Raw genomic sequence first — 27,615 nt, 5'->3', positions numbered from 1 at the left:
AGTGCACGTGTGTGTGATTCTCTGGCACACTTAGTCTAGTGAAAAGCATGAGCTGTTGCACACCCAAAAATGTTTGTGTAGGTGCTGACTACTGCAACAGCGAGAAAACTGTAGGCTATAGAAAATAGAGTCACAAACCCTCTATATAATCTCAGAGTAATGTATTGGGTAAACCACAAACGTTTTGGCATCACTGTGCCTTCTTCAGGGTAATGTCATGAATGCTTGAACCAGGTTATGTAGACAAACAGTGCAATTAGTGCAACCAATGACCATAGTAACCTAGAAGAAATGTTGGTGGTTTCCTTTACCCATTAAATTACTGTGAGTTTATATAGAGAGTGTACAACTCTCTGTCACACTTAGTAACACATAATTAGTAACACATCACCTTTTACATTTAACAAAAAAAATGCTGCTAAACAAACAAGGCATTAGTCAATGTATTTTATGAACGCATACAATGTTAATATATTCTCCAAAGAACAGATGTCGCTCGTTTGGTAACTGATATTTGTTTTTACCTCGACAGCCACCGTACTCGCATGTTGTTTTCGTTTGTTTATGTTGTTAGCTTGGTGGCTAGCTAGTTTCCCATAATCGGAAGATATGGCTGACTATTCAAAAGTGAAAATAACAAAACTTGTTTTGAAAGGACTTAACAAGGGGTGAGTTTATTCCTCAACATCGAATTCAATATTTGTTTGTGTGGAAGATGGCGAATCAAGCTGGCTAATAATGCTATCAAACTAGCTATCGTTCATCGACTCTGACCAGGCATTAACAGTTAGTTACTGGCTAATGTTAGCTAGATAACTGTTTGCTATTTTCCTTTTTCCTAATTTGACCTTGCTAATGTTGATCCATAATTGTCTTGTAGAAAGAAGAAGAAGCACAAGGATAAGAAGAGAAAAATGGACGATGCACAAGATAAACCGGATATTGTTGGTATGTTGTTTGCTGGTCATTCTTGGTAGCTAGCTAGTTGAAAAGGGTTCTTATGATACTCCACAAAGTAGCAAACACTCATGTTTTTTTTCTGCTTTCTAGGTGGATGGTGGTGTATCAGTGGCTTTGGGGAGATTTCAGGAACGGTTGCAATAGAGATGCAGACTAATTCCTACATCCATGCCCTGGATACTGGTCTGTTCACAGTTGGTGCACCACATCAAGGTAAGAAAAGTGCGAGACTATCTTTCGCTAAATTCACCCAATATTTCCTTTATAGTACACTACTTCTAATCCAAATCACATAGAGCTCTGGTCAAACGTAGTGCACAATAATATAGGGAGTAGGGTGTTATGTGTTTTGTCATTAATGCATGATGATGATGATGCACACAATTTGCTGTATGCCATACTAGGTTGTTTTGCTACTTGATTGGACAGGGGGAAGTGTTTCGAGAGACTTTTTGCCATTTGTTACATCATTGAGTCGATAGGGGCATGATCAAAATGTTATGCTTGAGTAAGTGGCATATGGGAGCGTTGTACTGACTCAACCCAGAGGCTTTTGTGGTACAGTCCGTTAGGCTTTCACCTCTGCACCGCATGAGCTGGGGGTCGAGTCCCTGTTACAGCTCTCACTCTCCTGCTCCACCTGTTACCAGGGGGCAGGGAGGGAGGTTGAACGTAGTGGAAATTTTGATTTGTTTAGATACAGATGACTGTTTTAGACTGTTATGAGACAAACACTGGAAGAGATTGCAAACCACAGGTATCAAATAGGGGGCTTATGCACAATTCAAGACCTAAGGGTAAATCCTTTTGAATTCAATCACTTTTTTGACAGCACCCCTTTTGATTAAAAGTAAACCTTCCATACGTATTTGCCCTTTGTAGAAGTGCTCAGAAAGTAACTTTTTTGTAATCGTTTGACAGCTTTTAAATGAACCGTTTATCTTTTCCAGTGATGAAGACATGGATGTCTCATGGTATGGTGGGATGTGCAACATGTGTCAACTCTGAGCACCTTTATCTCCTGAATGTTTTGGCATTCAGGTTCAAAAACTCTGACAAATGTTTCCATGGGCAAACATGTATGGAAAGTTTTGTTTATATGGATTGACCCCTAACACAAATCTTTGGGGCAGGGTTACTCATCACAAGACAGTACTGAGTAGGGTTGCACATTTTGGGGAATATTCAGAGGTGGGAATTAACAGGAATATTTGGGAATTAACAAAAATATATATGCAAATTAATACCATTTAAATGTAGATGTTTTTTTTGCATTGGATATATTTACCATATCATATGGAGACAGAAACATCAACCTTTTACCTTATCGTAAGTAGTCATCATTTCAAATTATTAAATAATTCCAATAGAAATAATAAAAATAAAAAAACTAGTCACAAATTGAACTTTAATTAAATGATTTGACTCTTTCACATGGGATGATTTCACTGAACAACAAAATAAAGGAAATATTGAATGATCCCCAATGATACATCGCATCCCTAAAACGTTTTCAACATACATCTGTATAATGATAATCTAGAAACTAAAGCTTTGGTTGTCTTCCTCTCAGGCTTCCATGTCTTCTCCCTGGACCTCCTCAATGTCCACCTCTGAACATCAGACTCTGAGGCCTCATCTTTCACTGTCATTTTCCAACCTGGTTGAGGATGGCTCGTTGTCAGGCTCAAAAAGCCTCAAATTTGCTTGAATGGCCACTGATTTTTCAACCCTTGTATTGGTCAGCCTGTTGTGTTCTTTGGTGTGTGTGTTCCCAAACAAGGACCAGTTGCGCTCTGATTTGGATGATGATGAAGGCAACAGGGGAAAGACCCTCAGATCCACAACGTCCCTCCCACTAGGTGGCTGATGAGATATGTTGGCACAACTGCCATATTGCATCTCCATCCCAAAGTCCTTGCTTGGAAGTATACTTTGCCCGACTGCCAAGAACCTTGCCCTCATCCAGGCCAAGATGGCGAGACACGGTAGTGATGACACCATATGGCTTGTTGATCTCTGCACCAGACAGGGTGCTCTTGCCAGCATACTTGGGGTCCAACATGTACGCTGCGGCATGTATGGGCTTCACGCAGAAGTGTTCACACTTTTTGATGTATTTCAGAACTGCAGTTTCCTCTGCTTGGAGCAACAGTGAAGTGGGCATGGCAGTATGAATTTCTTCTCTTATATCTGCAAGCAGGGTCTGAACATCAGACAGGATGGCATTGTCTCCCTAAATATGTGCAATGGCTACTGCTATAGGTTTCTGGCTGCTTACCACTCTCTCCCAAAATACATCATCAAGGGGGGATCCTCTTGATGGGGCTGTCCATATCGGCAGACTGTGATATGGCAATTTCTTGGAGAGACTCCTTCCCCTCATGGAGACTGCCAAACATGATGACAACCCCACCCCAACGGGTGTTGATGGGCAGATTCAATGTGGTGCTCTTATTCTTCTCACTTGGTGAGGTAGATTGCTGCTATAACTTGATGACCCTTCACATACCTAACCATTTTCTTGGCTATCTTGTAGGGTGTATCCATTGTTTTCAGTGCCATAATGTCCTTGAGAAGCAGATTAAATGCATGAGCAGCACAGCCATTGGGTGTGAAGTGAGGGTAGGACTCCACTTTAGACCAAGCAGTCTTTATGTTCGCAGCATTGTCTGTCACCAGTGCTAATACCTTCTGTTGTCCAAAGTCATTGATGACTGCCTTCTGCAATGTAGAGACCAGTGTGTCTGTTGTCCCTTGTTTTGCTCTTGTAGAATACTGGTTGAGGGGTGGAGATGATATAATTAGTTATTCCTTGCCCACGGACATTTGACCACCCATCAGAGATGATTGCAATACGGTCTGCTTTCTCTGATTTTCTTGACCTTCACTTGAACTCTGTTGAACTCTGTATCTAGAAAATGAGTAGATAAAGCATGTCTGGTTGGAGGGGTGTATGCTGGGCGAAGAACATTCAAAAATCTCTTCCAATACACATTGCCTGTGAGAATCAGAGGAGAACCAGTTGCATACACAGCTCGAGCAAGACATTCCTCAGCATTTCTCTGACTACGTTCGCTATTGAGTCAAAAAAAACTTCTGATTCCAGGAGGACCATGAGCTGTTAATATCGATAAGGTGTCTGATTCATCATTTTCACTTTGATTAGAAGTAGAGGGACTTTTGTCAGAGGTTGCTTGTTGTGAGCGCTGAGGAAACTTTATGCACTTGGCCAGATGATTCTGCATCTTTGTTGCATTCCATCATACGTGAAGTATGATTTGGCACAGTATTTGCAAATGTACACAGCTTTTCCTTCTACATTAGCTGCAGTGAAATGTCTCCACACATCAGATAGTGCCAGTGGCATTTTTCTGTAAAGATTAGAAAACAATGAGTTGGAAAAACAACATACAATTTAAGTTAGAAGTTAGATTAAACAACTCCTTTGTAAGATAAATGTTTTAAAATGGAACAGGTATGGAAACAGGTGTATTAACACTCCTCTGTTAGCAGGCTCAAGCAAGCTAAAACCCACATGGTAGCAACAAATATACTTTGCTGTAGGCTACTATTTACTAATTACAAAAAATCATGTATGTCATATAAAATATTCACCCCACCCAGTAAGCAAAACTTAGCGGAAAGCATGTAGTCCTTGGCTCAGACAGTGTAGTAGTGTGAGCTCAATAGCATCTCATTAGTGTGCAAGATCTTGAGAATCAGCTCTACATGTGGTGGAAGAATGCACTGTGCATGCAGGGGGTTGCAATTCCATTGAATTGTGGATAGTTTAACCAAAATATGCCACAAGACCTAGAAGTGCCTTATGTGTATCCCATAAAAAAGGTTCACTGTTATAAGCTAACTTTTTTGATATCAAGCAAAATTCCCAGGCTTAACTTCCCATGGATAATTTTCAAAACATTTCCGGAAAGTTTCCAACCCTTTGCAACTGTAGTACTGAGTAGCCTTTAGTTTGATCCACTAATTTGAAGGGATGTCCACATAATTATGTTTTATATATATATACACACACACACACACAGTGGGGAGAACCAGTATTTGATACACTGACGATTTTGCAGGTTTTCCTACTTACAAAGCATGTAGAGGTCTGTAATTTTTATCATAGGTACACTTCAACCGTGAGAGACGGAATCTTAAACAAAAATCCAGAAAATCATATTGTATTATTTTTAAGTAATTCATTTGCATTTTATTGCATGACATAAGTATTTGATACATCAGAAAAGCAGAACTTAATATTTGGTACAGAAACCTTTGTTTGCAATTACAGAGATCATACGTTTCCTGTAGTTCTTGACCAGGTTTGCACACACTGCAGCAGGGATTTTGGCCCACTCCTCCATACAGACCTTCTCCAGATCCTCAGGTTTTGGGGCTGTCACTGGGCAATACGGACTTTCAGCTCCCTCCAAAGAATTTCTATTGGGTTCAGGTCTGGAGACTGGCTAGGCCACTCCAGGACCTTGAGATGCTTCTTACGGAGCCACTCCTTAGTTGCCCTGGCTGTGTGTTTCGGGTCGTTGTCATGCTGGAAGACCCAGCCACGACCCATTTCAATGCTCTTACTGAGGGAAGGAGGATGTTGGCCAAGATCTCGCGATACATCCATCCTCCCCTCAATACGGTGCAGTCGTCCTGTCCCCTTTGCAGAAAAGCATCCCCAAAGAATGTTTCCACCTCCATGCTTCACGATTGGGATGGTGTTCTTGGGGTTGTACTCACCCTTCTTCTTCCTCCAAACACGGCGAGTGGAGTTTAGACCAAAAAGCTATATTTTTGTCTCATCAGACTACATGACCTTCTCCCATTCCTGACCAGGTCCTGCTGTGTAGTTCTGGGCTGATCCCTCACCTTCCTCATCATCATTGATGCCCCACGAGGTGAGATCTTGCATGGAGCCCCAGACTGAGGGTGATTGACCGTCATCTTGAACTTCTTCCATTTTCTAATAATTGCACCAACAGTTGTTGCCTTCTCACCAAGCTGCTTGCCTATTGTCCTGTAGCCCATCCCTGCCTTGTGCAGGTCTACAATTTTATCCCTGATGTCCTTACACAGCTCTCTGGTCTTGGCCATTGTGGAGAGGTTGGTGTCTGTTTGATTGAGTGTGTGGACAGGTGTCTTTTATACAGGTAACGAGTTAATACAGGTAATGAGTGGAGAACAGGAGGGCTTCTTAAAGAAAAACTAACAGGTCTGTGAGAGACGGAATTCTTACTGGTTAGTAGGTGATCAAATACTTATGTCATGCAATAAAATGCAAATGAATTACTTAAAAATCATACGATGCGTTTTTCTGGATTTTTGTTTTAGATTCCGTCTCTCACAGTTGAAGTGTACCTATGATCAAAATTACAGACCTCTACATGCTTTGTAAGTAGGAAACACTGCCGATTTGGCAGGTTATCAAATACTTGTTCTTCCCTGTGTGTGTGTGTGTGAATTTTACATTTATTTTCATGATGGTCAAACTGAATGGTTAAGATTTAGGTCTGTAAGAGCTAAAGTTATTGTACAGTCTGACAGCAGTGGGTAGAGTGGTGTTTTTGTTGTTTTATAATATGGGCGGTAACACAGGACTGTCTTTCTCAGCAGCCTGGTGGTGCAGTCACCTCCCTTAGAGGGAGCGGGTCATGCAGTGGTTGTTCGAGAGTGTGCATGTTCCTTGCCAGATGCACTGAAAGGGGAGCTGTGGTTGGACTGCTCCAACTCTGGAGATGATCCTCAAGGCCCTCCTCTGCACCCTGTCTAGTTGGGCCTGCTGCTTTTTACTGCATCCAACTACAGTGGGGCAAAAAAGTATTTAGTCAGCCACCAATTGGGCTAGTTCTCCCACTTAAAAAGATGCGAGGCCTGTAATTTTCATCATAGGTACACTTCAACTATGACAGACAAAATGAGAAGAAAAATCCAGAAAATCACATTGTAGGATTTTTTATGAATTTATTTGCAAATTATGGTGGAAAATAAGTATTTGGTCACCTACAAACAAGCAAGATTTCTGGCTCTTACAGACCTGTAACTTCTTCTTTAAGAGGCTCCTCTGTCCTCCACTAATACATACCTGTATTAATGGCACCTGTTTGAACTTGTTATCAGTATAAAAGACACCTGTCCACAACCTCAAACAGTCACACTCCAAACTCCACTATGGCCAAGACCAAAGAGCTGTCAAAGGACACCAGAAAGAAAATTGTAGACCTGCACCAGGCTGGGAAGACTGAATCTGCAATAGGTAAGCAGCTTGGTTTAAAGAAATCAACTGTGGGAGAAATTATTAGGAAATGGAAGACATACAAGACCACTGATAATCTCCCTCGATCTGGGGGTCCACGCAAGATCTCACCCCGTGGGGTCAAAATGATCACAAGAACGGTGAGCAAAAATCTCAGAACCACACGGGGGGACCTAGTGAATGACCTGCAGAGAGCTGGGACCAAAGTAACAAAGCCTACCATCAGTAACACACTACACCGCCAGGGACTCAAATCCTGCAGTGTCAGACGTACTGGCTTAAGCAGGGGGACACATGTCCAGGCCCATCTGAAGTTTGCAAGAAAGCATTTGGATGATCCAGAAGAAGATTGGGAGAATGTCATATGGTCAGATGAAACCGAAATATAACTTTTTGGTAAAGACTCAACTCGTCGTGTTTTGGAGGACAAAGAATGCTGAGTTGCATCCAAAGAACACCATACCTACTGTGAAGCATTGGGGTGGAAACATCATGCTTTGGGGCTGTTTTTCTGCAAAGGGACCAGGACGACTGATTCGTGTAAAGGAAAGCATGAATGAGGCCATGTATCGTGAGATTGAGTGAAAACCTCCTTGCATCAGCAAGGGCATTGGAGATGAAATGTGGCTGGGTCTTTCAGCATGAAGATGATCCCAAACACACCGCCCGGGCAACGAAGGAATGGCTTCGTAAGAAGCATTTCAAGGTCCTGGAGTGGCCTAGCCAGTCTCCAGATCTCAACCCCATAGAAAATCTTTGGAGGGAGTTGAAAGTCCGTGTTGCCCAGCAACAGCCCCAAAACATCACTGCTCTAGAGGAGATCTGCATGGAGGAATGGGCCAAAATACCAGCAACAGTGTGTGAAAACCTTGTCAAGACTTACAGAAAACATTTGACCTCTGTCATTGCCAACAAAGGGTATATAACAAAGTATTGAGAAACTTGTTATTGACCAAATACTTATTTTCCACCATAATTTGCAAATTAATTAATTAAAAATCCTACAATGTGATTTTCTGGATTTTTTTTCTCATTTTGTCTGTCATAGTTGAAGTGTACCTATGATGAAAATTACAGGCCTTATCTTTTTAAGTGGGAGAACTTGCACAATTGGTGGCTGACTAAATACTTTTTTGCCCCACTGTAACAGCACTCCACCGTTTTCCAGACAAGGTCTGACCAGTATAGTATAGACTGTGACCAGATCTTCAGTGGGTAGGCCATTTCTGGCAAGACCATTCAAAAAGTGCAGACATTTTGAGGCCTTCCTCACTGACTGCTCCACATGTGTGTCACCACTGAGGTTAGAGTCTAGATGAAAACCAATATATTTAGTTGTTGTTACCACGGGTACTTCCTGTCCTTCTAGGATTAGTGGTGTGGGTTGCGGATGGTCTCAATAATAACATATCTGAATTTCCACATACTTTTTCTCCATTCAGGAGCAGGTTGTTGGATGTGTCCCACTCTTCCAGCTGCGTTTGCCTCCAAGCCCATGGAAATGTCCTCTTTGATGCTGTTTAGTTGTATATGGCTCGGGACAGCCCTACATCATCAGCATACCCAGTGTCACTGAACTTTTCGGTTGGACATGTGAAGGATAAACGGATATGGTGAGACGACGCCCTCTTGTGGCACACCAGAAGTGGCCGAATGTGCCATTCATCATCACCCTCTGCCTTCTTCCGCTGGTGTAGCTGTGGAGCCAGGCTAGTAACCACAGACACAGTTAAATGTCAGCCAGATGTTGCAGGAGCTTTGAGAGGGTAGTTTGGCAAGCTATCGCCAAAACACTTCTTGAATCCCCTCATCTCTGTCGCATCCCTAGCAGCTCAGCTGCTGAAATCGACTGTCATTCAAGTGACTTGCACCAATGTTACCAACTTGGGTGGTCTGCACAACTCAACAGGTTGGCCCACTAAACTAAAGGCATCTTCATGTCTAAATAAAAACAACTAATGGGACCGTAGTTTCAATTGGAACTTGATTTACTTATTATCATCATACATTATGATTATCATAAATGATGGTTATTGTAAGGTATGGTCGTGCAACTGGTAGCTTGAGCACACGTTGTTTTGTGAACTTAATCTGCTTAAGTCAAGGCTGTGTGGTGTCTTGTGCAACCGTTTAGATGACAACTTCACTCGAGTGAGTCACTCTAAAATGGCTGTAAATTCTTAAATGATTTCACTTTGCAATTCGAACTGACAAGATTGAAATGAAGGAGAGAGAGAGAAATCTAAAGCGGTCCTGTTGATTGTTCCCTCTTATAAAGTCGTTTTTGAAATGCAAGCCTGCCCAGCATGTCACTTGCATTTACTTGAATTGTCTGCATCGGGGCCTCCCGAGTGGCTCAGCGGTCTACAGATCCGGGTTTGATCCCGGGCTGTGTCGCAGCCGACCGGGAGACTCATGAGGCAGCGCGCAATTGGCCCAGCGTCATCCGGGTTAGGGAAGGGTTTGGCCGCCTGGGATGTCCTTGTCCCATCGCGCTCTAGCGACTTGTGGCAGCCGGGCGCATGCATGCTGACTTTGGTCGCCAGCTGTACAGTGTTTCCTCCTACATATTGGTGCGGCTGGCTTCCATGTTAAGCGAGCAGTGCGGCTTGGCGGGGTCGTGTTTCAGAGGATGCATGGCCTTCTCACCGGAGTCTGTATGGAAGTTGCAGTGATTTCCAAGACTGTAAGTATCAATTTGATTATCACCAAAAAATGTAAATACACTTTTTTGGGTCTGTGTTGGATTCTGTAATTCGGCATTATAGACAGAGCAAATGGAGCTGGTAATCGTCTGGAATTAATGAATCCCAGAAGAGAATGGAAGAAAATCTCCCCCATGAAGCCCAGTTTTCTCATGTTCCATTCTATTCCAATACGAATTGAGGAAACCAAAGAGCCGTAATGGACGTCACGTTCCATTAGCCTGGCAAAGTGGCAGGGAATTTTTTGAGTCATTGTGGAGAATGGGGGAGGGACGGGGGTTCACTAATTGTTTCTTCCAACTTTATTTTCTTGCTTTTTCGATGACCGCCGCATTCGATGGCTGCCTGCGTGCGGTACCAAGCGTTTTGAAATCTAAACCAATTTTGTCCTAAACGGTATAGGATTTAGCGTTTCGTTCTAAATCAATTTGAAATCACACTCTGAGAGAGTGGACACGGAAAATGAAAGGGAGAACTGAACTACTATGTTGTTCCAGAAGCTATTAGGACATTCATTTCTGCACAGCTTGCCTGGTAATGGTTTTAGCGAGGAAGCTGGAATTGCTCCTCCACACACACACACACACACACACACACACACACACACACACACACACACACACACACACACACACACCAGGCATTAATCTATTTCTTTGTCCTCTCAAGCACGTTATTGGATATCATCAATATGAATCTGGTGCTAGCTACGATTTATGGTGCCCATCCATTTGCAGAGGCAGGAAGACAATGAAATATTCGGAGGAAATGTATTGCACAGCTCTGTGATGGGTTAGAATGCAACAAGGTAACAGGTAAAGAGCTCTCTCGTCTCATGGTTTATGGATATCAAGATCCAAATGAGTATCATTGACCTAATGTCATTGTGATTCTTTGCCTCTTAAATGCATATAAATTGGTCACGTTTTCATACCACCAAGTGGTATTGTGTCTAGGGTCCACAATAGATCCAGACCCACTGGGTAGTTTAAGGTGAAAAGTGTAGTCCACAATCTAAAATGAACGGGAAAGATCGGCTCCAACCATTTCGATTGTATGTTTACCATTCAAAGTTGACGTGCATGACAAGTTAGAGGGATATTGCCAACGTGTGCTTGAATCACATCTTTGAATCCAGGCTCACAGACGATATGCTTCGTCTCCCCACTGTTAGCCCCACTGACTAGCAAGCCAGAGCCCCATTACACCAGCCCCTGAGCCTCAGGGAAAAGGCTTCAACTTGGGGGTGGAACACCTAACCTAACTAGCCAAGCTAGTCTAAATGGGAGTTTCCAGGCAAAAATGCTCTGCCCTAAGGCGAGAGATGTTTTGAGAAATGTTCCATAAAACCCATCCACCCTCCAAAGACAGAAACGCAGACCTGGGATTCAGCTCACGGTTTTTCATTGAAGAGGGAAAACGGCCAGGAGAATAAAACGTGAACTATTCCTATTCCCTTGGTGAGGCTCTAACTTGGGAGGCAGGCTCATTTAAATGAGATGAAAGAGAAATTGAGTTACAGGGACAGAGAGATGATGTTTCTGCACTTTTATGGGATTTTCACTAAGAAGGAACTCCGTCTAGAATAGTTTAGCCCTCTCAAGCTGAGAAAAGCCCTCAAGATGCTTAGTCACTGGATGCAGGAGACTTTGTGAATGCCCTCTGTAAGGTCAAGGGTCACGGGGAGATATAGACCTGCTTTAGGGGATGGAATATAATTAGAATTTAACCTGTCTGTCTGACTATTGTGGTCTGAGAAACATGGTGGGGCAAAAAAGTATTTAGTCAGCCACCAATTGTGCAAGTTCTCCCACTTAAAGATGAGAGAGGCCTGTAATTTTCATCATAGGTACACTTCAACTATGACAGACAAAATGAGAAAAAAAATCCAGAAAATCACATTGTAGGATTTTTAATGAATTTATTTGCAAATTATGGTGGAAAATAAGTATTTATTAGTATAAGCAAGATTTCTGGATCTGCAACTTCTTGTTTAAGAGGCTCCTCTGTCCTCCACTCGTTACCTGTATTAATGGCACCTGTTTGAACTTGTTATCAGTATAAAAGACACCTGTCCACAACCTCAAACAGTCACACTCCAAACTCCACTATGGCCAAGACCAAAGAGCTGTCAAAGGACACCAGAAAGAAAATTGTAGACCTGCACCAGGCTGGGAAGACTGAATCTGCAATAGGTAAGCAGCTTGGTTTGAAGAAATCAACTGTGGGAGCAACTATTAGGAAATGGAAGACATACAAGACCACTCATAATCTCCCTCGATCTGGGGCACCACGCAAGATCTCACCCCGTGGGGTCAAAATGATCACAAGAACGGTGAGCAAAAATCCCAGAACCACACGGGGGGACCTAGTGAATGACCTGCAGAGAGCTGGGACCAAAGTAACAAAGCCTACCATCAGTAACACACTACGCCGCCAGTGACTCAAATCCTGCAGTGCCAGACGTGTCCCCCTGCTTAAGCCAGTACATGTCCAGGCCCGTCTGAGGTTTGCTAGAGAGCATTTGGATGATCCAGAAGAAGATTGGGAGAATGTCATGTGGTCAGATGAGACCAAAATATAACTTTTTGGTAAAAACTCAACTCGTCGTGTTTGGAGGACCAAAGAATGCTGAGTTGCATCCAAAGAACACCATACCTACTGTGAAGCATGGGGGTGGAAACATCATGCTTTGGGGCTGTTTTTCTGCAAAGGGACCAGGACGACTGATTCGTGTAAAGGAAAGAATGAATGGGGCCATGTATCGTGAGACTTTGAGAGAAAACGTCCTTCCATCAGCAAGGGCATTGAAGATGAAACGTGGCTGGGTCTTTCAGCATGACAATGATCCCAAACACACCACCCGGGCAACGATGGAGTGGCTTCGTAAGAAGCATTTCAAGGTCCTGCAGGGGCCTAGCCAGTCTCCAGATCTCAACCCCATAGAAAATCTTTGGAGGGAGTTGAAAGTCCGTGTTGCCCAGCAAAAGCCCCAAAACATCACTGCTCTAGAGGAGATCTGCATGGAGGAATGGGCCAAAATACCAGCAACGGTGTGTGAACCTTGTGAAGACTTACAGAAAACGTTTGACCTCTGTCATTGCCAACAAAGGGTATATAACAAAGTATTGAGAAACTTTTGTTATTGACCAAATACTTATTTTCCACCATAATTTACAAGTAAATTCATAAAAAATCCTACAATGTGATTTTTGGGATTTTTTTTCTCATTTTGTCTGTCATAGTTGAAGTGTACCTATGATGAAAATTACAGGCCTCTCTCATCTTTAAGTGGGAGAACTTGCACAATTGGTGGCGGACTAAATACTTTTTTGCCCCACTGTATGTGAGCCTAGGGAATGTATTTGCTATCCCAATGCCCAATGATTGCACACAGAGGTGTGGTTTCCCAATTTACATTTGCATCAGCCTGTCCTTGAAATTGACAGACTCTCCTTATCTTTCCCTAAAGTTGTGAGAACCTGTGATGGTCACATCCTTACGGAGTGTGTTTCTCGGTATGATTAACTAGCTTCCTTTCATCAATGGCCCCTGATCTGGCAGGACAAAGCAATAGGGTAGAAATCCATCCACAACTTTTATCCATCACTGAGGAGAAAGAAAAGGACACTAGGGCATGAAGCTATAATGGGCAATAATATATATTGATATTATGTGAATATACAGTACACATCACACGCAAGTAAGCAATTAGCCTTTTAAAATGTTTATCCGACTCCATAAAGATAATGAATATAAAGATATACAAGCAAGCATTGGGCAAAATTTTCCCAGCATATAGATCCTAAGGTGAACTTGCAGGACAACGCGTGAACAAAGAAAGGCTTACTAAGCCAGAGACCTAGAAGTCTAGGAAAGGAGAATTGCTCATGCAACCTTCCTCCATGGACTGGATACAAGACAAGAGAGAGAACAAAGGCATTTCATTCTATTTATAACATCTGAAGGTGTAACCTTTCAACCCAAAACCAACCACCATTGACCAATCAAACGATAAGTTGAGAGTAACCGAAACACTCCCGTGGCCGATCTCCACAGGGCGTCACCGCATTTAGGGTGGTGCTTAAATTGGGGCAATGATTTCAAGTGGAACATTTTCTGAAGGGGTGGGAGCCTTTAGCTGAGAGTTTTTTTTTTTTTTAAGGGGGTGGAGATTTCTCTAGTCTTATAGTATCTGTTCTCATACATCTCCCCAATAACCTAATCGAGCATCTGATGCAATTACGCAAGATTTGAGGTCTGGGTTTCAAGAGAGTAGGGTTGGGTGTAGGCGATCGCTAGCACACAGCAGCAACATTGTGTAGCCCGAGGTTGTGTGTTATTAAGGACCATGGAGCATGAGTAAAACATGAAGGCTCTACGTCAGTACGTCTCAAGGGTAGAGGAAATTATGCAAATGGCCCGTTTCTCAGAATGACACATCATTATTGTACGTTTAATATATTCTAGATCAAATGCATTGTATTGGCACCACTGAAACAGATTTATTTTTCTTCCTCAAGATCACAACCCTTGGTAATGCTAATCGCGCCCGACGTTTTGACACTCTGAATGTTAAGTCGGCAGAGCCGAGCTCCCAAATGTTTGAAGTGATAATAGAGTCATCTAGTTTTAATCCTCATTAAACCAAAACTAAAAGCTCCTCTCGGATAAAAATAAGGAAAATAAAAAAGTGAAAATGCTCTGATTTTTAGAATATCAATCAGGGTTTCGTGACTCTTAAAAGGGAAATGTTTTCTTTGATATTTTCCAGACGATGAAGGGCCAGACCCCCCGGAGCAGTTCACTGCCATCAAGCTGTCAGACTCTAGGTACGTATGAAAGGAGTAAATATCACCTACGCACATTTTATGTTGACTTCTCTCCAAATCTGAATAGAAAGTGTCCCCTGGTGAGTTATAATAGACTTTGGAAGAACAATTACAGTCTCTGCAGGTTTACAATTTTATAAATACAAAATTGGATTTAAATGAGAACGTTATAAAGGAGCATCACTTCTGTCGTTCAAATGGTCTTTATCTTTGAATAGTCTTTGGAAAAGTTTTTAGACACTCAAAATCAACCTGCCAGTATCCAGGCATGAATTTTGTTCTCCTGTGTTTTTCTCCCTAGGGTAGCCCTGAAGTCTGGCTATGGGAAGTATCTAGGGATCACCTCGGAGGGGGTCGTGGTGGGGCGTTCCGACGCCATCGGCTCCCGCGAACAGTGGGAGCCTGTTTTCCAGGACGTGAGTGAAGCAACTGTCAATCCCCCCCAAAAATGGTCAAAGTCGATGCATACAAAGACTGATATAATGCCATTTCATATAGAACTTGTTGCATAGTAACCCAAAATATAGATAAGCCTTGTTTTCCTCACAAGCTTGTTGCTTTGTTGATGCGGTTCGGAGTGAAAGCTTGACGCTCTCTGCATATGAGCTTTTACCTCGCGAGGTGAAACTCATCTGTCAAATATTCTCTTTTCATTTCTGTTTGTCTTCCTTTTTTTTTTTTTTTTTTTTTTTTTTACAAATGTCTTTCTCTTTCCCCCGTTCCAGGGAAAAATGGCTCTCATGGCAGCAAATAGCTGTTTCATCTCTTACAGTGAATGTGGGGACATTGAGGCCAAGGGCAAGTTGGCGGGGGATGACGAGATGGTTAAGGTGATGTATATATTTCACAAGGTCGCTCCATAACCCCACCCCTCCCCATCTATACTACAGAAATTACATCCCAATTACATCCCACTGGGGCAGTGTGAAGTTGGTGACGGGATGAAAAAACAAAATGTCTCTGAACATTAGGGGGGGGCCAGGATATTACTATTCAACATGCAACTGTTTTGTGTTTTGCCCCTCTCTTCTTCTGCCTCTCTCTCTCGATGATGATGATGAACAGATCCGGTCATGCGCGGAGAGGGAGGTCAAGCGAAACGACGACATTGCCGACGAGGACAGGGGCAACGTGAAGAACTGCGAGCTCAACTACGTGTATGTACCGTCTGTCGGCCTAAATCACACTCACATTTGCAGCGGCAATCGTACAAGGCTGTGATTCCATGCTCTCTAGTCTAGAGGTTGTAAACCCCTGTTGTACGGCTGATCTTGTCCAAATGAACATAAGTAATGGTAAAGGTATCGGAAATGCCATGGCCTGCCCTATATCACGACAATGTTTTATGCATTTATGAAAAACGTTAAGACAGACCTTTTTGTCAGATATGCCCAACAAGGATCAACAGTGGACTGTTATCCTAAATTACTGTGCAGTACTGCAATTATACCGAAATTGTTCATACTGGCTGCATATCTGTATTTTGAAAGTTCTGTATCTTAAACTTGATTGTTGACATGCAAAACATATTGGGACTATGTCAACAATGGACAAATTGTTTTGGGGTGGATTTTTCCTTTAAACTTCACCTACCAATTCTCACGGGGGGGCATTTTATGTAGAAAAGACAGCCAGGAAGGTGGATGGGATGAACTCTGTGACCTTCCGTAGACAGACAGTGATTTCCCTCCATTTTCATCTGACAACCTTCCACTCTGCTTCTGCGAGATTTTGACAACTAATTCACAAGCCCGGATGCACAAGGAGGAGGAGGGTGCTGGTGGGGGGAGTGTAGGGGCGCCACCTCATCAATCCCGCTCCCTTAAAAGGCCGATTGATGGGCCAACGCTACGGGGATGGAAATGGGAACGAGAACGGAACCACCGCTGCCGCTTTTACGGCCCACGGCGGCCCATTAAGTTCTGAGAGCTAAGCGTGAACAAGGCTGTCATTGTGTTTTCCATTTCTCCTCTTCCCACCTCAACTTCGTGTTCCATTTTTAATCTTCCCCCTCTCCATCGTTTTTTATTTTAGAGGAGGAAAAAACACGGGGGAAATGGACTCATCATGTTGACGTGCCGATAATGGCTGCCCTTGAGCCCGTCATCGTGATGTAGTGCTTAGCATCCCAGAGCGTGTTGCATGAACAGAGCGCTGCCCGTGAATCATAAACCACTGACAGACTGTAACCACTGCTAGAGGGCCTATTGCACTCTGTATGTATCTACTATCAGGACTGTTTACGTCAATGAAATGGCACGCTACTTGCGAGTGTAAGTTGCTCTATACACATTTGTATACACATTTGTCATGGATAATAGTCGTCAGGTTTATGCCCCAGAGAGTGCATTGTTATTTATATTCCGAACTCTGACATTGCTCTTTCTAATATTTCTTAACTATTTTATTTTGGGGATTTGCATGTTTTTTGGTGGGGTTTGTATCGTTAGGTATTACTGCACTGTCGGAGCTAGGAACATAAGCATTTCACTACACCTGTGATTAGATTTCTGTTCCGTGATGTTATTCTTTGTGTTTGATAGTGGCGTGTCACTGGTCCTTCCGTGTCTTATCATGTGTTAATGTCTCACTGAACACGGATTTCTGACGTTACAGAAAGAAGTTCCAGAGTTTCCAGGACAGGCGGCTGAGGGTGAACGAGGAGGACAGCAACACGCTGAAGATGGCCCGGAAAGACGGGAAGTTCCACGAGGAGCTGTTAGACAGGTGGGGGGAAAAACATCTTCACAAAAGAGGCAAATCCTAAACTTCCACTTAAGTCTAATTTTCATTCAGTCTCCCATTGACATCAATGCATGACTAAGTGAAATTTTGATTTCAGTGGCGGTAAGTGCCCCAAAAGGAAAAAACCCGCGCACACAAATTGGTTTTAATGATCAACACAAACTTCCTTTCCAAGAAATCGTTCTGGAACTGGTCCAAATTACTGTTGACATGACTCCTACTGATGGCCATTTAATAGCAGGATTCGGTCACTTAACTGGTCAAACTGCCAACATACTCACAAACCTGTTTCAATTCAACATGTGATTCAACAAGCTGATTTGTCACATGATAGCTAATCACATTGTCTGGTGGATAGTGGTGGATACTTTTTTTTTTTTTGTCCACAGGAGAGCCAAGATGAAAGCAGACCGATACTGCAAGTGAAGATACAAGAATTTATGGATTGTCCACTCGTCTTTGAATTTCTTATGTTAAAATCAAAAAGGCTATTTTTTTAATTAGTTTTATTGTTTGACTGGCATTGATGTATCTGTTTTGATGTAACTTTTTATCATGAATACATTTTATTTGGTTAAGAGAAAGTAAAACTGTGCGATTATTGTCATTTCAATCCCTAAACCCCTTCCCTAGCAGGCTCCTCAGAAGACTGAATACCTTGTTTCACTGAGTTTCCCATCTCAGATAATAAACAGCAGTAGTGGTTATGGTGAACTGGATTGTATTTGAGAGATTACCCAGTAACCAATTTTCCTGTAAATCATTGCTAACATGCCTACCACCACTATCTTTGTTTTGCCCTAAAAAACGGCAGATCAGTAGATCTGTTAGATGTTTGGGACAGTCCATTGATGTTTGTGTATTAGGCAATACTGTAGGGAGAGTGGGGTAAGTTGAATTTTTTTTTTTGCTTTCAGCATCACTACATCAAGGGAAATATAGTATTCTTTCTAACAAAGATATCTACATATATTTCAGGATGTTGTGTATCCCTGGAAATAATCAGAATTCATGTAAAAAAAAAAATACAGTTTTGAAAACAGCTTATTAAACATTCTCTTGGCAAAACTTACCCTGGGTATGTGGTAAATTGAGCCAACTGAAAATGTCAAAGGAATGAAATATCACCACTAACTTTTAAAACCATATCTATCTTTATTTCCCAGACACAATTCAACACAATCCCTTTTTTTGTCTTAATCATTTTAAGCATATTTTAACACAGGCTTAAGACCTAACAAACACTATGTACTTTTAACATAGGCCAAGCCCTGTTTTTACCTCATATCCCAGCAGTAATGGATTGCATTACACCTGGGAAGAAAACGCACTTCAACTTATTCCAAAACAAACATTTGGACAATATTAGCCCACACACCTACAAGGGTGCACTTTAATGCCAGTTTTATGACCTCATATTGAAGCTAATAGAGACCCTAACTGATGTATAGAACAATCTTAAAATGATTTACTTTGGTTTTGATTCAAGCATCATGAAACCTCTAAAACAAATTAATTTGACTAGTTCAAAATCAGTTTTTTGAACCTAACTTGCTTACTACTTTCCCCATGTGGTTTCTTCCTTCACATACTTCATGAAATTATTACCTCTTTCTAAATATTTGGTCAAATTATTAATTGTGTTCAGGTTTCCGAAAAAAGAAATGTAGCTCATGTACCCCACTTATCTCTACAGCTTCAAGGTGTGAATATGACAAAACGCCTCAGTTTTGCCTCATACTTTTCAACCTATTTTGAACAGCTTTTGTTGACAAGCGAATTAGCTTAAAAGTAATTTGTCACAACCCCTAAAGTTGTTTTATGAGTAACCTGTGACGAACTTTAACTACAATTATCCCACTCCATTGATCTTAAATTGCCAGTCATGTCATTGTTATACTGAAGTGAAACAATCAGGAATGTACCAGTATCAGGGGTGGGAGGAAATATTTATATAATTTCACATCAGTAGGAGCCTATTTATACACTTAACCACTTATATTTTTAATACGCGAGATAAAGAAAACAAATAATGTATCTGAATCAGAGAAAATGCCATGTGTAAAATCTGTTGTAGCCGCCCGCCTATAGCGTAATGGTACGCTCCTCTCAAATCACGAGGAAAGCATGCACTTCCGTATTTTGAAGCGGACTAAAAGTCGGGAGAAGCTTCACGCACACAAACGGGGCACAATATGGATAGGTTTTGTTGTATTCTCTTGGTGTCGTTATCTGGAGTATCGACACAGTTTATACCACCGGTAAGTGCATCCAAATAATGACTATTCTGTAATCGTAAACTGTCAGCCAAATATTAGTTAGCCTGAGTGCTAGCTAGAAAGTGTGTCTGCACATGAACAAAGCTTTTCTTTCTTTCGCCCTCTTAACAGTATACCGAAGAATGTCAGACGGGCATGTACCCTCCCAAAGGTCCAACGTAAGTATTTGCCATTAGTTAGAGTATGTTAGCTGGTTGTCCAAGGTGCTGTCAAATGTCCATAACATCTAAACAACTTGCATACATTGTGTAACACCTGGCACAAGTTCACGCATGAGGCGGCATACATTATGGAAGGTTAACAGGAAGTGTTTGTATAACAGGTGCGTATTGTCATTAGCTACCTGCCTCTGTCCATAGGGCAACATTGACTACTGTAGTGACTACTGTATTCTCATAAAATGAACCTCACATGACAATATTGTGCAATACCACTTTTCAGGGTATAGTAAAGTGACCTCAATGTCATTATGCATCAATCTAACATTTATCATGTCACGATTTTGATCAGATTCAAAGGGTCTGTCACCTGGTACACAATAGACCTGGATTTGCCCCCCAGTGAAAGATGGAAGCTAATCATGACTGACAAAAAAGCTGAGGTGAGAGTATTACATGTCTTGTTTGTATCCATTTAAATTACATAAATGTATTTACATTACTGTTTTCTTATTCACTATTTGTCTGGTTTTCTTCAGTTGGTCACCTTGATCCAAGCTATCAGGGATTTGGCAAATGCTTTGGTTCCTAGTGGGAAACTGATAGATTTGGTCGACAAGGACTTGGTGAGAGCGTTTGGTCATTTCACTGGAAAACGATTACACCTCGTCACATGAAATAATTTCAATTATTGTTTGATTTAATCATGTAACTGTTTCTGATCCATGATTCATGGTTTTGTGGTCTGCAGCCTTTGATAGTGAATACCCTTCCCTACCCATTCAACGAGGAAATAAAAGGAATTGCGACCGCCTCCGGTGTTCCCCTTGGTAATATACATTAACCCACAATTGCCTTATTCCAACCCATGGCCACAACATCACTATCATTCAGTCTCTAGTTTCTGTCTCATCGGCCTCTATTCTGATTTTATTATACATGTTTCACTCCAGGCGAGGTTGTCCTCTTCAACATCTTCTATGAGGTCTTTACGGTGTGCACTTCTCTAGTGGCAGAGGACTCAAATGGCAAGTAGCTCATGTTTGTTATGACACATTTCAATCAATACTTTAGTCATGCAGCAAGTACATGTCATCGTGGTAGGATGTGACGCTTGAAGTTCTCATGTACACACATCATTTTGGTTTCTCCTTGCATTGTCATAGGTAACCTTATCCATGGGCGGAATATGGACTTTGGACTATTCATGGGGTAAGAATGTCACATGTTGGGTCCTACCACGCATTGTGTTGATAGGAGCTATTACAAACCCAAATTGCTAGTCAGTCACTGATTTTAGATCATGTGTGCATTTGTAATTTGGGTGAATGATACCTCTTTAACCAATCATATTTTTCACCTTTTTCCAGTTGCTACACCTTTTTATTTTCTGGAAAGTAATGCTCTTGTTTCTTTCTCTACCAGGTGGGACATGAAAAACAGGTCCTGGTTAATAACAGAGAAACTCAAGCCTCTGGTGGTCAACATCGACTTCCAGAGAGGCAACAAGACGGTCTTCAAGTCCACTAACTTTGCCGGCTACGTGGGCATGTTGACTGGCATCAAGCCGGTGAGTTCCAGTCTGCTCCGGGCTGCATTCAACAGGCACAAATGGAAGAAATCAACATTATCTTTTGAACGTGACGCTGAAGTGCTCTTCTTAACCAATGATAACAAAATTGCTTTCTTACATCTGTTTTAATATCATGGTAGTTGTGAAACAGTAATTTAACATTTCTCATTTTCTTTGAAGCATGCTTTCACTCTGACCATGAATGAGCGCTTCAGCCTTGATGGCGGATACATCGGTGAGCTACCCAAGACGCTCGGTCTCTCAATCAGTACATTATAGACCTGTGATGAATGCGGAGCGGGGAATGTTAAGTGTGTCTGTCCTCTCTCAGGGATCGTGGAGTGGATCCTGGGGCATAGAGATGGGATGTGGATGAGTTTCCTCACTCGTTCCGTCTTAGAGAATGCTACCAGGTATCGTTCTACTTTCATGGAAGTATCAAATTACTATGTTCTTTTTTTGTTATTGAAGATAATACATATTCTTGCTTTGAAACTTCTTATGGCTTAGATCCCGCTAACGGGATCGATATGACAATAGCCAGTGAAAGTGCAGGGCGCCAAATTCAAAAAAGAAATCTCAATTAAAATTGCTCAAACAGAAGTATTTTAAACCATTTTTAAAGAAAAACTTGTTAATCCCACCAGTGTCAGGCTTTACAGCGAAAGGACACCAAACGATTGTTAGGTCAGCACCTAGTCACAGAAAATGGCTGTGTTTTTTCCAGCCAAAGAGAGGTGTCACAAAAAGCAGAAAGAGAGAAATTAATCACTAACCTTTGATCTTCATCAGATGACACTCATAGGACTTCATGTTACACAATACATGTATGTTTTGTTTGATAAAGTTCATATCTATATACAAAAATCTGAGTTAACATTGGTACGTTATTTTCAGTAGTTCCAAAACATCTGGTGATTTTGCAGAGAGCCACATCAATTTACAGAAATACTCAACTTTAATATAAGATGCACAGAATTAGATATACTTCTCCTTAATGCAACCGCTGTGTCAGATTTCGGAAAAAGCAAACCATGCAATAATCTGAGTACAGCGCTCAGTCAACAAATCAAGCCGTACAGATATCCGCCATGTTGGAGTCAAGAAGTCAGAAATAGCATTATAAATATTCACATGCCTTTGATCTTCATCAGAATGGAATCAGTTCCAAAATAAATGTTTGATTTGTTCGATTATGTCCAAATACCTCCTTTTTGTACACGCGTTTAGCCCAGTAATCCAAATGCTCAATGCACGATCGCTTAGTTCAGACACAGTCAAAAAAGTTATTACAGTTCGTAGAAACAAGTCGAATCGATGTTATCATAAATCTTCAATAATGTTCCAACCGGACAATTCCTTTGCCTTCAGAAATGGAACTCAAGCTAACGCTCATGCCACTCTGCCAAACCTGACTCAATCCCTCCTTCACAGTAGAAGCATCAAACAAGGTTCTAAAGACTGACATCTAGTGGAAGCCTTAATAAGTGCAATTCGACCCCATAGACTATTCTTCAATAGGCAAAGAGTAGAAAAACCACAAACCTCAGATTTCCCACTTTCTGGTTGGATTTTTTCTCAGGTTTATGCCTGCCATATGAGTTATGTTATACACAGACATCATTCAAACAGTTTTAGAAACTTCAGTGTTTTCTCTACAAATAATATGCATATATTAGCAACTGGGCCTGAGTAGCAGACAGTTTACTCTGGGCACCTTATTCATCCAAGCTACTCAATACTGCCCCCAGCCATAAATTAATATGATGACAATACTTAGCGAAGTGGAATCTGAGATTTGGGCTCTATTATGGAGGAAAATCTGAGCACATTCAAGACCAGCATTTTGAAACTGACATTTCTTTGGTCTCACAAAAACACACCGTCTCTTTAACCCTGTGTGTGTCCAGCTACGAGGAGGCAAAGAACCTTCTGGCCCAGACCAAGCTGCTGGCCCCGGCCTACTTCATCCTGGGAGGGAACCAGACGGGCCAGGGCTGTGTCATCACCCGCTCCAGAGTCCTCAGCCTCGACATCTGGGAGTGAGTGGTTAAAAACACATTAGTATCCAATTTCAACTATCAACATCAATAACACATTTCTAGTACAGCAGGGGTCTCTTAACTTGTGTCATGGAGAAATACTGGATGGGCAGGCTTCTGTTCCAGCCCAGCACTAGCATGTCTGATTTGAAAAGTTGCTGGGGTGGAACGAAATCCCACATTTATGCGTTTGGAAATTCTAGAGTACAAATTTCAACTTATGAATGTAGATGATGCCCAAGATCACATTGCATCACAATAGTCATATTGTTAAAACACTTGGTTTGTAAAACATTCAGGGATGTGATCAACACTACAAAAGGGGAATCTGAAATGTCTAGCTCATGGGTGTCAAACTCTGGCCCGTGGGGTAATTATATTTGGCCCGCGAGACAATACCAAATTACTACTAGAGCTGGCCCGCCGGTATTATACAGCGCATTCACCACTAATACTACGAATCCCATAATGCTCTGCTGTTTTTGCGCGCCAATCAGGACAGTAGTCATAGCAACATAGACGCTACAACTGTCAGCGAGCTAACCCTTCCCAAAAATGGCGAAAAGAAAGGCAGAAAACAGGAGCTTTATGGACAAGTGGGAGGCAGAATATCTGTTTACATATGTAAAAGACAAACCTGTTTGTCTTGTTTGTGGAGTCAACGTGGCTGTAAGTAAGGAGTACAACATTAGACGACACTATGAAACGAAACACCATGACAAATACAAGGACCTGGACATGACTCAAAGGAGCCAGAAAGTAGAGGAGATGAAAATTCTTTTCACAACAGAATATGTTTAAAAAAGCCACATCACATCGCACAGCGATGTGCGGTAAAAAGAGTGGACTGGTGGGCATGGTTCGGGAGAAGATGCGGGAAGAGAACTGTGCAGGTGAGCTAACTGTTTACCACTGCATCATACATCAGGAAGCACTGTGTGCCAAAGCCCTAAAGATGGAACATGTTATGACCACAGTAACACAGGTAGTTAACTTTATAAGAGCCAAAGGTCTAAATCACCGACAGTTTAAATCTTTTCTGGAGGAGTGTGGTTCGGAATACGCAGACGTGCCGTATCACACAGAGGTGAGATGGCTAAGCAGAGGAAAAGTACTGAACAGATGTTTCGAGCTGCGTGAGGAAATATGTCAATTCCTGGAAACCAAAGGGAAGGATACAGCAGAGCTCCGGGAGCAAAAGTTCCTGTGTGAGCTGGCCTTTCTCTGTGACATCTCGAGCCATCTCGATGCGCTGAACCTGCAGCTTCAGGGGCGGGGGCGCATCATCACAGACATGTACGCTGCAGTGAGGGCCTTCAAAACTAAACTGTGCCTGTGGGAGAATCAGATGCTGCAAGGAAACCCTTGCCATTTTCCCTGCTGCCAATCCATAAAAGCGCAGATCTCTACCGCCGTGTTCCCATGCGCACAGTTTGCTGAAAAACTCTGTGTTCTCGCCGCTGAGTTTAGCCGGCGATTTGCCGACTTCGATGCCCAGAAATGCAAGTTTGAACTGCTTAGTAATCCCTTCGCAGTTGATGTGGAAAATGCACCAACCAACATCCAAATGGAGCTGATTGAACTCCAGTTCAACGACACGCTGAAGTCAAAGTATGATGCTGTGGGCGCCGCACAGTTTCCACGGTTCATCCCTGACACAATGCCTCAGCTCCGCACCCAAGCTGCTCAGATGCTCTCCATGTTCGGCAGCACTTATCTATGCGAGCAACTTTTCTCCTCGATGAAGATGACCAAAACAACTCACAGGAGACGTCTGACTGATGAACATCTTCACTCGATACTGAGGATTTCTTCAGCTCAGAGCTTGAGCCCAGACATTGATAAACTAGCATCCAAGAAGAGATGCCAGGTATCTGGCTTGGGCACATCAGATTAGACCAGTGTGCAATAATTAACGTTTTCTTTATGCACTTTTTCTTGCTAAGGCATGGGCTTGAATGGTTGATTGATTTATCATTTTATTTGTAAAATTATTAGCCAGTGGAAAAAGTTTATTTTGGTATTTAAATCAGAAGGCTGCAAATAGAAAAGAGGCATACAATTTTTATTTAAATTTTATTTATTTAATAAATGAATGCCATTGATGTGATTTTGCATGTCTCCACTATTAAATTATATATTGTATGGTAATAAGCGATGCTTGTTCCATATTCAATGTTAAAGCAAAACTTGTTTGGGTCCATATTAAAAGGTTAATTTGTTCAATGTTGGCCCGTGACTTTGTTCAGGTTTTACATTTTGGCCCACTGGGTATTTGAGTTTGACACCCCTGGTCTAGCTGATATTCTTGGTTTTACATTCTCCCCAATTTTGTGATATCCAAGTGGTAGTTAGCCTTCTCCCATACGGATTCGGCGAAGGTCAAGAGCCGCGCGTACCCCTCCGACACACTTCTCACTTAACCCGGAAGCCAGCCGCACCAATGTATCGGACGAAATACCATACAGCTGGCGACCAAAGTCAGTGTGCATGCGCTCAGCCGCCACAAGGAGTCGCTAGAGTGCAATGGGACAAGGACATCCCAGCCAGTCAAACCCTCCCTTAATCCGGATGACGCTGGGCTAATTATGGGCCGCCTCATGGGTTTCCCGGTCAGCTGCAACACAGCCCGGGATCGAACCCGGATAGGTAGTGACGCCTCTAGCACTGGTATGCCTAGATATTCTTGATTTAATCAGGAAACATTATACTCCTGTTGTGAAGGATTGAGCTGAAGCTGGGCCGCTGGTACGTTCTGGAAACCAACTACGATCACTGGAAGGAGCCTCTGTTCTTGGACAACCGAAGGACTCCAGCCATGAAGTGTATGAACCAGACCATGCAGGCAGTGAGTTAACCATTCCATGGCTGACCAAAAAGGGTCAACTCTGCTCCTTACATTATATTTCCTGTACAAATTTACTCCGTGCTAAGATTATTTCCCTTTCTCCTCAGAACATCTCACTGAAGACTGTGTATGACGTGCTGTCGACAAAACCAGTCTTGAACAAGGTGAGTCCTTATTTACTGTAGTATCAACCATTTTCGCAATTGAACAATTCATCAAATGAAATAAATCTAATGCATAAATCCTGTCAGTATTTTTCAACAAGACCAGCTGAGTGACATTGACTTCTTGTCATTGCAGTTGACCACATACACCACGTTGATGGATGTGAACGAGGGCAAACTGGAATCCTACATCCGTGACTGCCCCAACCCCTGCATGCCCTGGTGAAGCCTCCAACAGACCTCAGATCGGTTTCTAAATGATCTATTGCACAGAACAGTGGTGGGGAGATGGGCTTAACTGATTCAGAAACTGGATAATCATGTTGAAATATGTACAAGTCTTTGCACTAACTGCTCTGATCCAAATATTGCCTCAATCTCATTTTCTTAACCCGTGGGCACTAATAAGAACCTAAATTGGAACATAGTGGATGTACAGTAACATCACAGCTCTGTATGGGTTTTGACTGACATCCATTTTGAACTTGCAACAAGAAGTTGGGCAATGTATTTTGAAAGATGACATTGAAGATTATAATAGCTTTGTCATACAAGCAACCCAAAACACCTGTGATTGAATATGCACGTAACATTTCCAAATCATGCCTGTAAAGTTACAAGATGACACATACCCTTGGTTATTCTGAAAAGAGTGATCCCATGTTTGAAAAAAAATGCACTGCTGCACTCATGACTCCTATGCGCACAAATTACAATTGCCTTGAAAGCCTAACACTTGTCACCCCACATTTTCCAAGAATAGTCTAGATACTGGATGTATTTGTTTGAGATTATACAAAGTACACTAAATGCCTAACATGATTTTATTTGCAGTTGTGCTTTCATTTCTATATAGGCCAAATGGCACCTCACTGCTTTGTTCCAAATTAACATGTATTAGCCTTTCTACTGCGGAAGGGATAACAAGGAAACACCTCATTAACCAATTCTATACAAATCAGAGAGGATGATTTTCACCCAATTGAGAAAGTGCCCAGGAATAAACAGGCCTCATGAAAGAAGTTCACATTATTTGCATTCAAG

At 42.1% G+C, this 27,615-nt stretch overlaps 2 protein-coding genes across 2 annotated transcripts; both read left to right on the top strand.

Annotated features, from left to right (window-relative positions):
- Positions 1–516: 516 nt before the first annotated feature.
- Positions 517–18,579, top strand: LOC139418850 (protein FRG1-like). The gene is made up of 9 exons (XM_071168599.1): positions 517–668; positions 881–948; positions 1,051–1,173; positions 14,705–14,762; positions 15,064–15,178; positions 15,488–15,592; positions 15,828–15,919; positions 17,379–17,489; positions 17,897–18,579. The coding sequence occupies exons 1-9, from the start codon at positions 610–612 to the stop codon at positions 17,931–17,933; spliced, it is 768 nt and encodes a 255-aa protein (XP_071024700.1). The 5' UTR covers positions 517–609; the 3' UTR covers positions 17,934–18,579.
- A 912-nt stretch (positions 18,580–19,491) lies between these two features.
- On the top strand, positions 19,492–27,393 carry LOC139418849 (acid ceramidase-like). The gene is made up of 14 exons (XM_071168598.1): positions 19,492–19,768; positions 19,898–19,944; positions 20,297–20,387; positions 20,484–20,570; positions 20,696–20,774; positions 20,898–20,972; positions 21,111–21,156; positions 21,370–21,514; positions 21,698–21,752; positions 21,849–21,930; positions 23,428–23,559; positions 26,284–26,407; positions 26,515–26,571; positions 26,708–27,393. The coding sequence occupies exons 1-14, from the start codon at positions 19,703–19,705 to the stop codon at positions 26,795–26,797; spliced, it is 1,176 nt and encodes a 391-aa protein (XP_071024699.1). The 5' UTR covers positions 19,492–19,702; the 3' UTR covers positions 26,798–27,393.
- Positions 27,394–27,615: the final 222 nt, after the last annotated feature.

The sequence above is a fragment of the Oncorhynchus clarkii genome, chromosome 10, assembly GCF_045791955.1.
Source record: "Oncorhynchus clarkii lewisi isolate Uvic-CL-2024 chromosome 10, UVic_Ocla_1.0, whole genome shotgun sequence".
In the NCBI taxonomy this organism is placed as follows: Eukaryota; Metazoa; Chordata; class Actinopteri; order Salmoniformes; family Salmonidae; genus Oncorhynchus; species Oncorhynchus clarkii.
The sequence above is the reverse complement of the archived record's forward strand: the minus strand, read 5'-3'. Positions and strand labels throughout refer to the sequence as shown.